The sequence below is a fragment of the Pseudopodoces humilis genome, chromosome 2 (assembly GCF_049639895.1).
Source record: "Pseudopodoces humilis isolate 2021_Gansu_Grassland_sample_001 chromosome 2, ASM4963989v1, whole genome shotgun sequence".
Taxonomy (NCBI): Eukaryota; Metazoa; Chordata; class Aves; order Passeriformes; family Paridae; genus Pseudopodoces; species Pseudopodoces humilis.
In genome coordinates, this window is record NC_142201.1 from 65,715,237 (window position 1) to 65,727,890 (window position 12,654).

At 35.6% G+C, this 12,654-nt stretch overlaps 1 protein-coding gene across 8 annotated transcripts in view; it reads right to left on the reverse strand.

The window, feature by feature from the left end:
* NBEA (neurobeachin) overlaps positions 1-12,654 on the reverse strand; it is a 460,815-nt gene that overhangs the window by 89,741 nt on the left and 358,420 nt on the right. For all 8 annotated transcript variants that reach the window (XM_088067905.1, XM_088067892.1, XM_088067894.1 and 5 more), the window contains 3 exons: positions 10,068-10,185; positions 9,064-9,166; positions 3,192-3,307 (listed from right to left, as the gene is read on the reverse strand). In XM_088067905.1, the coding sequence (XP_087924031.1) occupies positions 3,192-3,307; positions 9,064-9,166; positions 10,068-10,185 (337 nt within the window). The remainder of the gene's footprint in view (positions 1-3,191; positions 3,308-9,063; positions 9,167-10,067; positions 10,186-12,654) is intronic.

Below are 12,654 nucleotides of genomic sequence, written 5' to 3' on the forward strand. Positions count from 1 at the left end.
GGATTTCCAAGAAGAAAGAAAATAACATACATCTTTACTTAGGAAAGGAGGTCACAAGTATATTCAGTACTCTATTTGTGTGTACAAAATAAAAAATCCTGTATTTTCTTCTGACTGCTGAGGGTCCTGTCTGCAGTGCATATAAGATTTTGTGTCTGTTTAATACAGGTGTACTTGGGCAGTTATCAAAACTAACTAAACAAGTTAGTAGAGGTTCTTTGCTTCCAGTACTCTATTTCTGGTATACTTATTAATTTTGTTAGTGCTCCATCAGAAAACACCTATTTGTTGTAAGGGAAATATTTCTGAAGAACACCTTTCAAAAAGACTTAGAGAAATGCAGGCACAGCTGTAAAAGCAGTGGTGTCACTCAGGCTGCCTCACAGCTCTCGATGCTGCAGTTTCCCAGATCTCATGCCCTGGTGGTACAAGGCCATGCAACGGTGGAGCTAGGATCAGTTTGGGGATGGGAGATATTCTAGACTTTCTAACATATATTTCTTTTTCAAAGCTTTCTCCCCCATGACTGGACTTCGAGCTCATGTGCAGTCTGTTGTGGGTGGGTTTCTGGCTTGCCAGGAACTTTATGAGGTGGTTCTTTGCAAATACCCCCAAGTACTTCAGGAGTTTTTGGAACAGAGCTTTCTAGATGAAGTGCAGACTTCATTGAAACTACAAAACCTGGTTGATCTTCCAAAAAATAACTTGAGGGGATTTTTTGCTTCTGTCAAAAAGTTGGAAAACTTTGGGTTTTGTTCCAAACTGGAATAAAGAGTTTATTGTCATGTGTAGAATTGCCTGTTGGGTTTCAGTCAGCTTTCATTCTCTGATGTTATTTTCAGAAAAGGTTTTGTGTGAGTCATTGGCAAGTTCAGCTACCAAGGATAAATTTTATTCAAGTTTTTTAAAAAATCACATACTGATGAAAGATTTTATGAGATGGTAGAAAACGCAGTGGAATGAGCAAGGCATCCTATGCAATTAACCAAGGAGATTACACGAACAAATGATATTTACCTGTAAGATTATTTACCAATAAATCTGCTAGAAATTAAATGTCTTGAGTCAGAGAGAGACGCTCCTAGGGATAGTGACTAAACAGTTTTTTCAAATAGGACATAAATTCATGGACACACACCAAAAAAAACCCAAACAAGTAGTCAGTAATCCTTCAGACACTGGCCATAGCAGGTGGAACCTGGAATGCTAACATCAAGCCATCTTATTATCAGGCAGATGAGTGACACTAAATGACCTTAAGAGAATCCTGTCTCATGCTATCACCCCAAGTGTTTGGCTATAAAGTCTGCCCAGCAGTACTAGTATCAAACAACAGGTCAAAAAATATTTTTTTGAGAGTCTGAGATACTCTGAGGGAATTTGTTCAGGCTGAAGCTTGTTAACTGATAGATATGTTAGTGTAAGTGTAACTGCAATTTCTAAATTACTTCAGACATAATGCTGTCTTCCAGGTTTGGATGCTTTGGTGAGGTACCTAAAACAAAGTGACTTTGGAGTTTTAAACCGATTAAAAATAAAAAAAATAATTTATTCAAAAAATGGCTTATCTCTTGTGTACTCTCATTTAAAGACCTTAAATTCACTGCTTACAGAAGAAATTAATACATAAAAAAGGAATTTACCAGTGAAGGACAGTTCTGTCTATAATGTATTGGACAAGGACTGAGGGGACCCAGGCTAACTTCCCACTTCTCCAGTAAATCCTCCAAGTTAGGTGAGGCAGCCAGGGAGCCAGCAAGGGTTCGCCTGCATTTCCTCACCACTAGAAGGGCAGCGGATGTGTGAGAGGCACGAAGCAGCTGGAGACAGGCCAGTGTCCAGAAGCGGATAGCAGCATTCTGGCATTGCACCAGAGGCAATAAACACTCAGCAGGGCTCCTTCCTCCAGCAGAGATCTGCGGGACAGCAGCTAAACTGCTCGGGAACCAAGCTGGTGAGCCTGCACTGGACTTCACCATATGGACTTTCCAGCCCAGATCTCCAGGAGTTTCAGGGATTCTGCTTTTTGCTCCACTGCACAAGGTAAACATGCCCTCAGATTTCCAACTGTTCAGTGCTAACACTTCTGTATCACACTGGGATAAGTTGATGACACATTTATTAACATCCGTAAGACTAGATGCATGGAAGATGACGACCATCTAAGCACAGAGGCCAAAGCCTGAGGGTTCAAAGCGAGTGAGTTTGACAGCTCCTGAATTCTGCCACTGCCCTACTGGGAAGAACGCAGTGACTGTCCCCAGACTGGTCAGCATAACGAGCGCTACCTTTGGGTTTCACACTTACATGTGTCCTATGTCTGGCCTGAGGATAACCTCGAGCATAAAAGTCAGGACCAAGTAAAGATGGGAGTTGTAACACTGGAGTACAAAGTGATGCCTGGTGGAATTTAATTTGGCTTTCAAATTAAAGCTCACTGAAGTGAAATGTCTGTATGAGGCTCTCCACAGGCAGGTTCATAAGCAGCATGTGTGCTACAGGCAGGAATCATAACAGTAGACAACCTCCTGGAAATCTCTGTATATCGTGTAGAAAACTGCTGCTTTTTACATTTAAAATTAACATTGGAGTTAACACATAGAAAAGGGAAAGGTGAAAGGAATAATCTTTGCAAATGTTTAATTAATGACAATTGCCAGAAAAGCTCTTCTTTTGCCAATAACAAATGGATGTCTATGGCAGTTATTTCTCATTTTAAATACCTAATCTGATATTATATTTCATCTCAAAGAACTAAATGAGAAAAGATGCTGTAATCTAATCATACCACAATCCAGGTGACATCTGTACTAGGCAGAATACTGTTGTTATTCTGCTGTCTAGTTGCTGTTGCTGAGAATGATGAAGTAGCGAAATTACATTTTCCCATTATTATTTCCAGACACTCTCTGGCAATGGTTTGTTGACTCTAATAAAGCTTCAGACAAAGCTGTCAGCAGAGGAAATGGCAGAAGGGGAGCAAGGAACAGCCTTCACAGCAATACATGAATCTAAAGTCTCTGTGATAGGTTGTGCATTTTGTGATAAAATTTAATGTGTGTGTGTTTCAGAATATATCACAAAGCTGCAGCTGAATTCTAGAGGGATAAATGTATTCTATCAAGTCACGTTGCTTAAGACTTTGACAAATATAAACATATTACAAGGTATTAAAGGGCCAGAAACCTTACCTGCTATAGTATTGAGGAACATCAAGTATTCAAAGTTGGATATCTCCCGTCTCTGCCAGCGCTGAGTCATGTTGGAGGATTTATAAAGTTGTCGGGGTGTGGCCAGAGAGATTCTCCTAGGAAATATATTTAAAGAATGATTTTTTTAAGAGTCTCATTAAATGTTAAGATCTAGGGCAACATTTTAAGTGTGATTAATTTCAGATTCTCTCAGAAGCTTTTTTATTTCATTTAATGAAGTCAAGAAGACACTGTTACCCTTATTTGAGAAATGGCTAAAGTTAGGAACTATATTTTATTTTATCACTACTACAGCATTGCAATAAATATAAATATTATTATTGAAATAAATATAAATATTATTATAAATAATAATACATTTTTGTGGTTTGTTTTATTCTGAACCTGGTTAAAAGACTGTGATTAAAAGAAACTGCAGAGCTCCCGGTGCCAGGTTTGTCCAGAAGGAATAAAAGAGGAATACCATTTCCCTGTTTCAAATGGATATATTGAGATAAGTTCAATAATGTGAGAGAGTGATACATTGAAGTGACATACACTTTCATCACACAGGTTGACTGTATTTATTACACAATTTGTGCACCTCCTCTATGGTCAACTACCCATGATTCTTTCCTATATCCCAGTAAGCTTGAAGATTTCTATTTATAGCCTGGTTTCTGAAAGAAACAAATTTTACTCAGTTATCTGCTCACATGTTCATCTGCCTGTCTCTTCATAATGACTTCCAAATTGCATTTCATTCAAATTTGGAAGAGGAGCAGAAGCTCCTATGATACTCAATTTCCACACTTTTTTTGAAACTTGCATGTCTGGATAAGGGAGAAAGAATCAAACTATGTGCCAAGGAAGAGAAAAGCAGAAACCCTCAACTCTTCTATATTCAATTTGACATCACAATAACCAAATACCACGCACCAAGTCTTAAATTAACCATTACATATACTCTCCCTGCTTGGTAAAATATAGGGGACTAGAGTCAGTCTAGACTGATGCATTAAAGAAAAAAAATCTGCAACAGGCAGAAGCAGCCTCATTGTTAAAAACTCATTTCTAGAGAAAATAGTTCTTGCCTAAAAAAAAAAGACACGGAAATTTTTAAAAGGAAAGTAAATTCATCTCCTTAAATACCTTTTTAAAAAGAAATTTAGATCTTATAAATTTGTAAAAATAGAGAAATATTTGTATCTGTTAAAAACAACAGCAACAAAATATACAATTCCTAATGTGTAGTCTGAGTTCAGTGAATTTAAAGAATGTATGTAGTAGTATTTATATAGTTTACCAAGACTAAATAGGGACACCCAAAGCTTCAGCTTTCAGTTGCACCTTATTATTAGTTATTATTAGTTATAATATATTATTATATATTAGTTATTTCTAGATTTTGGAAGCTGAATATCTTCTTAAAACTTAGTCATATACAAGGTGTCAAACTGCGCAGTGTTTGAAAATATGTGAACAATCTACTCCTAAAGATGCATGTACATACTCCTAGAGATGCACTGAACTTTTTCCAGAGAAAGGATGAGTGAACATTGGTATGTGACTGGAGTGTACAGTTATTACAATTATTTGTCTAAATTGCCAGTGTGTAAGTTATGAACATCTGCCATATTTCAGCTTACAAACTGGGCATACAAAAATGACCATGCAAGTGTATTTACCCAAATAACAGTACATTAGGTCTTGCCAGTTTGGCTAGCCTTATTTTACTGTAGACTATAGGATACCAAAGATAAATACACTTTACAGTACACAGGAGAAAATGCAAAATATTTTAAAGTTGTTTCTATAATCTTTATGAAACAATTTATCTAAAGAAATATCCAAATGTAATCATACTTAATATTGCATATTATAGAATAACAACAGTTCTTACATAGAACTCTCAAAGACATATGGTTTCCAGTAAATTTTGACTAATACTACATACAAATTAATAAACGCAGAAAATAAAAATACTAAAGAGATCATTAAATTTACAAAGCATTTCTGTCACGGACTTTCTGTTCCTCCCATGACAAAACAACATTTATGTATCAGTACAGCTTAGTAGCTGCTTTTAGTCTTTATTCACAATCTCCTAGGGTGCCTCAAAAATCTATAAACTGTCAAGTGCTGGACTTTGCATTTGGATGCCTGATTTGAGTGAACTCTACAGAAAATCAAAATATACTAAAAACGTCCTTATTTACTCCATATCTACGGTGTTTGAAAGATTCATATTTTTTTCAGCAGAGACTGGAAGAAATTATGCACAATAAATTGGTTCCACACCTTCTTGTTTCAGCTAATACAGGAAGACCCACTGTTTTCTGTTTTGCTAAAACCACCCGACTTTGATCAAACCATTTCTTTCTTCAATATGCCATCACCAATATGAAGATGCACAAATGAATGTGCTTCCTTTGCTGCTAGAGAATGATGAAGTATCTGCTCAAAATGGGAACTGCAGAAGACTATGATTGGAACAAAATGCTCCAGGTTTTCAATTTTTATACATTTAAATGTTTTTAGAAAACAATTCATGCAATTTTGGTAAAGGAAGGGGTGTTATATATCCCATATGTGGAATGTGACACACCCTCTTTCACAGTCACTTTTCATTTAGTTAGCTACAATGCAATCTCATACAAAGAATATTTAAATATCTTGCACCTACGTGATGTTATGTGTTGTGTTGCTACTGTTCAGAGAAAAAAAAATATATATGTATATTTGGGAAAGTAATTTCCCAAGGAAAGGCAAGAAACTCATCAACATTCACTTTTAATCAAAATTCTAGAAAGGGTTTTATGCTTTGATGGCATCAAATCTTAGTTTTTCTACCTCTCTCCCTTCACAAAACTCAACCTCTGCAACCAGCTGTATTGAGATCTGGAAATCCATCACCAAGCTGCTGACATGGCAGAGCTGACCTGATGTTGAATTAGGTTACTGTAACAGCCAAAAATACATTTTTTTCAGAAAAAAATAAGTCATTTGAATTTCTTAGTTTTATTCACTGAAGCCATTATTTTCTCTAATTCATTAATAGCCCACATAATTTCACTAGAAGGCGTCAGTTAGTGGTGAAGATACTGTGTCTTTTACCAATTCTTTGATCTCTATACGCTACGAAACCATCAGGCGGCTCACAGTTGTTTTCTGAGCTGTGATGTTGCCCTCAATAAAAAGACATCAGTAAATTACACCTGAGGTGTTAGAACCATAAAAAGCAGTCTGATAATACCATGCCAAAAAAGTGAGTATTACTCTACCTATGTAGATTCATATGGAGCTGCAGAAGTTAAAAGACACAGCATTGTCTGCCCAGTTGTATCATTTGGCAAGGTCATAAGGAAACTACAATCAATGCAACATGTTTCAGGAAGAGTGAAAATGCATTTATCAAAGACAGACTAATTTGATTACCAAATCAGACTGAACTCTTCAACATGTGACTGATTTTAAGGATGCAATTACTCCTTTGTAATAATAAGCACAGGCTTGAACTCTTTGTTTAATCAAAGCATTAAACAGGCGGTTTGGAAAAGAAGCAAAAAGGCAAACTGAAGACTTGCTCTGAACAGCAGGTCTGCAAAGTCTTAGGAAGCCATAATGGTTCACCTGCTTCTAATCCTTTGAGTCACCAGATCATAAATATTTCTATTTACTTCTACTTCCTTGCACCTTTGTTAATTGCAGGATTTCACCATGAAAACAGAAATACACTTAAAAGCCATGTACTGCATTTATGCACAGCAAAATTTACTTCTTTGGAATGTTTCCAGCATGAATGCAGGCCTTTATGATACTGTAATTAACTCTAGGTGATGTTTATCGAAGTAGTATCAGAGAGGAAATATTATTTGCATAAATTAAACCAAAGAACTTAAGCAAAACAACCAGAAAGGTATGTTAAGTTAAGATATTTTAAGGTACAAGTTAATCTAGAAAATTATGATGATAAAGAAAAGCATAATGTTTCACTCAGTATAGCAGCTCCTTTTGTTTACTCAGCATAATTTCTCCTTATTTTAGTTATACAAATAAGCATAATTTTAAAAATTAGCATTCCAGAGCCAACATATTCAAAGGAAGGAAAACTATACTGACATCAACAAAAGATAGACTACAGAGCAGTCATAGAGCCAGATTTCCCCTGAGTTACTCCACTGCAATCCTACTGAAGACAATAAGGGTATGTAGACAGGGGAAAAAATAAAAAAAACATGATTACAGAGTCTTTATTTGCATAAATCATGCCATGATTACACAAAAAAAAGAAAGAAAAATAACTTCACTACCACATGCCAGATATAGTCTGAAGCCCATTTTCGATTCAAATTGAACTTTAATCAAAAAGGTATGGAAATAACTGCATATTATATTGAAGCTGAAACTTTTCTAAATAATTATATATCAACAAACTTTTTCAGACAATTATTCACTGAATAATGCACAAAGGATATGAATTTCAAAAGTAAAAAATGTCACTGTAAATATGAAATTCTGATTGAGAAATTTGCATTTTGTTTGTGCTAAAACATGTGGCCATTTCTATTTCAGAAAAGAATACTATTACTTTCCATTTAGAGACAGCATTTCATTTAACTTTAGTATATGGAAGAATGCAAATATTAACAAGATGCACCTTCTAAATAAATGCCCCAACTTTGCCTTGATCTCAATGAAAACTTGAGAAATTTGGCAGTTTGCCTAAAAACTTCAGCACATTCAGGAGATCAAGCCGTAGGTATCATGAGACTCTTGGGCTCATGTCAGGGAATGATGTTCATCTGGAAATGAAAAAGTTCTCCAATTCTACAAATGCTTTGACACTTCAGAGTATTTCCACATTTTGTGCAGGGATAAAATAAGGACAATTTGAAGTTTTAGTTTGTAGGAAATGACTTAAAGAAAGACACATCCCAGACACTACACTGATGATTAAGACACTGGCAATTTGGCCAAATCAAGCCACATGGGGGCCTGAGCCCAAAGCACCATCTTTTTTTAATATCATGCTGTTTCCTCACTCCCTTACATTTCTTTATTTTTGTCTCATTTTCACCAGAAGTTAATCCTGAACCACAAAAAAACCCAAAAAATATCCCCCCCTCCAAGACAATGAAGTACACATGAAGATCAGCTCACCTATTCCTATAATATCCTATCTAATAGGAATGCTTTTATAATATATGATCTGACAATTTCCAGCCTTATTATTGGCCATAGGCTGATTTGATGTTGGTGTTGATGAGGAAATAAAAAAGTGCAGCTGTCCATAGTATGTGAAAATCTCTAAAAATCAACCTAGTTGTTCTTTCAAAAATATATACGCTCCTAAATTTTGTAAAGGAAAGAAGAAGAATGTATTATACTAACAAATGGAAAAAATTTGAAAATTGCAAAACAGCCACTACACTGATAAGAAATGAAGTAAAATACCACACATTCATATAGATAAAATAATTTACATTCATCAAACAAAGATCTAGTCGAGTTCAGTTTCACATCCTGCATAATAATCACAGCAACGATGAACATTTGATTATACATTTATAAAACCTGACTGGAAACCAGATTTTGAAGAGATAAGGTATGAGTATTTGCACCAGAAGACATCTATTTCCTTTAACTGAAAAGAAAAAAAATCTAACTGTCTAATTTACAATACTTTTACTTCTATTCCATATAGTAACAGGCCATACAGTAAGTAAAGGGTAATGTTTCTCATATTAACCTTAAAAAATAGAAAACCTAGTTTCTTGACATGAATAATGTTTTAGCACTGACATTTAAAAATATATCAACTGTATAATATAATAAACACAAAATATAAAAACTATGTTAATTAAATTACCTGGCTTGTGGCAAACCATAGCTGGTTCCTACTCCAACACGTGGTAAGCTGTACACAACTTTTTTCACTGTTGCTTGGTCAGGAAAATTAAACATAACAGAAGCTAAATGAAGAAAGGAAAATATGTACCAGTAAAACATTTGCAGAAATCTGTTTCTTCACCTGCATATATTTTTAAAATGCTCAGGTTTTTATCTGGGGAGAGAAGTCAGTTCTACTTTTATCCTCCTGGGGATCCAAGGTACAACAGAAATTCCTGACATTCTTCACACCTATGTATAATAAGCTGGTTAACATTTTAGCATTAAATCTTCCATTTTGCAGAAGACCTGAGTGTTGTTTACTTCAGAGGAACAGTGCCTTACTATTAACCCACAAACTCTCTTATCAGACTGAGAAGCTGCTCAGTAGATGGCATGGCATTTGCTCTTCTAACTAGCCCCTGAAAACACCCAGGAAGAAGGAATTGTTTAATTTCCTCTCCAGCTGAAATCAAAACTTACATCAGAGCTCCTGAGGGTAAAAGACCACTTATACACCTCACCAGCCAGTGAACTGTGATTCAGAGTAGCACATACGGAAAACTAAGTGGATTCATTTATTGCCCTGGTACTTGTTAACTGTAATTCATTTTATAATTAGAAAATAAGATATCCTTTTATATGTGTCCTAGGGTGACCTTAGGATCATAAAATATTTACAGACAATTGAGAAGAAGGGTGAGACAATAGAAAAAGCAAATTCCTGTGCAACATTTGAAGAATTTACCCACTGCAATGATCTGGTTCAGTAAATAAATCTCACTGCTGCATAGAAAGCAGTGAGATTGATTTATGTGATTAATTTTAATAAAATTTGCACTGGATACATACAAGAGTAGGCATAATAGAACAGACATTTGATAAGCACTTTATCAAAGGAAGAACAGAGTTTTAAGATGAAAAAATAAAATACAAAATAACCACTAGCACAATTTTATGCAACAAATATAAACTATGACCTACTTCTGTTTGCCATAAACACTTCCAAAGCTGTGTTCTGGAGAAGATAACGTCTTGAAAAAACAGCTCGAATCTCGCTGAACATCCATTTTCCATGAAGGCCTTCAGTGTAGGCAAGAACCTATAAAGAAAGTCAAGGTGACAGATATTAGCAGGACTTTTTCAATAAAATATTGTATAAGAACAGAGGAAATTTTACCCATCAATTAAGTTATTCATGTCTCTTTAACACTTAAAAACAGCGACTTAAAATGTACTTGAACGTTTTTAAGAAATGTAAGAAAAGGAGTACCTGGTGTTAGAGGAATATCAGTAATTACTGTAACCTGATACTCCTAAGATCTATTTCTCATGTATCACATCAAATTAATTTCCTCAAGAACACCAAAACCCCAAGCTCTACAAACAAGCACAGGGAAACAGACACACTTGCAATTATGCTTAGTTGTATCTTCATCCAACAGTGTGCATGACACAGCTGTCAGTTATCTATCTGATATCTATCGACACCAGATTTACTTCTGAGGCTGCCTTGTGCAAAGTACAGCCAAAATAATATAAATATTCACATCCATTTCAGGGTCATAAATTGCAAGCCCTCCCATTCCATTAATAAGTAGAAAAATTAGCAAAGCCAGTATGTCACCATAATAATTTTTCTGAAGTTAGATACATCAAATACCCCAAACCATGGACAAAATTTAACAATTTTAATTTTGCATTTTAAATTAATGTGAAAATATTTTAAAATAAAATAGTTAAAAATTAGCACTTTGCTTTCACTGATTTAAATTTTCTCAATTGAGTGTATTAATATAAGACTAGATATTAATATCAAATAATCTTTGCCACTTTTCTTTCGGTGTTCCAGATGTTCAAAAAATAGACAAAAAAGACACAATTTAATTCGATGACATTTTTATTAACTTGTCTCATCAGTATCATGCACTGTAGAACAATTGTTTCCCAATCCTTTTCAGCCTTTCAGGGCTCCTTTCAGCCCTGTACCTCTGCTCAGGTGAGCTGTGCCACAGCATTCCTAAGAGGAGTCAGTTGTTTGGGATGGGGATCCTCACCACACCCATCCACATTTCCCAGGCTCTGTAGACTGTGCCTTTCCCTAAGCCACAGCCTCTGAGAAAACTGCAGCCTCCGTGGAAGAAATACAATGAACACCTTCCCTAAAGGGAATGCAAGAAGAACATTTCAGACTGAAGAGACTGAATTTCTCTGTTCTCCATAAGGTACACAGAAACTGTAGTACACCAGCTCGCAGTGCTTTACTCACAATTCTGAGGTCTTTACTTTCCACAAGCATGACCTCCCCCAGCTTCTGAACAGGAAAATGTTAGGGAGACCATATGCTGCTGCTGTCAGTTATCCTTCATGCTTGAGGAAATGGAAATTGTATTTCTTCAATCCTTTCACTGATGCGGCTTCAAGTTAGCAACACGTATCCATATACTAAAAAGCTAATTTAAGTCTGCACTTGGTGTACAACCTTTTTCTCATAACCATGATGAGTCTATTTCAGAGAGGATGGTAATAACAGCAACAACACAAAAGTGCTTCAGCACATGGAAAAGCATTCAAATGTTAGTTCAATCCTTGATAAAACCGGTCAGAGGAACACAGTGTTCCCCCTGTACTGTTCAGATGAGACAGAACTCTCAGACCAACATCGTGGCTGATGACACTGTTTCATTCACATTCAGCTTTCCACACCAGTTAAACACGGATTGGAAGAAGGGAAGGAGCTTGATTCTTTGGAGGTCACCCAGACACATGCAAGAGACCATGTGCTCCCTCCATTCAGTCACAGGTCAGCTGTGGAATGGTACCTCAAAGGCTAAATTCTTGCAATGGTTAAAAATCTGCACCTTATTTTTACTTTGAACTCTGATAGATCTTGTGACACTTTTTGTTGCTGAGCTTTCTATCAGGTAACTTCTCCTTGTGCTGGTAATTACAGACTGGGTCCACTTACTGTTTAGCCTTCTTTTTGATAAGCTAAATAAACCAAATTTTCCTTGATTTTCTTTCAGTGAGATCAGATGCTAGGATACCGCTGGTATCATGTATGTGAAATTCAGGTGGATAAGAACAATGATTATGAAGATTTAAGCACTCTCCTTCTTTAAATGTATTCTGCTGCTATCTGATACAGATTTTTTGCAAATACACAGGTTTTTAAATTAAAGAGAAGAAATTCTGAGGAAAGAACTCGCATTTAAAAAGCAAAAATATGAGAACAGTCTCTCAGAGGGAGGAGTTTGAAATGTATATAGCTGTAACCAGATCTACAGCAGCCAGCAAATTTGCCAAAGAATTAGCTCCTTGAAAAAGCATCATGCTTCAGAAAACCACTTTTTGTATCAAAAATGCTTCTGGTTGATTTTTTTGTAAAGAGAAATGCTTACTATTAACTATATTCTGTATATTAATATATTAGAGGATTCACAATAATACATTTATGATGTGATATATACCACAGTTTGGTTATTATAGATCAACACTAAAAGCACATTGCATACTAATCATACACTGATTGCCTTTTACTTCCTCCTCTTTATTAATGAAGTATAAAGCA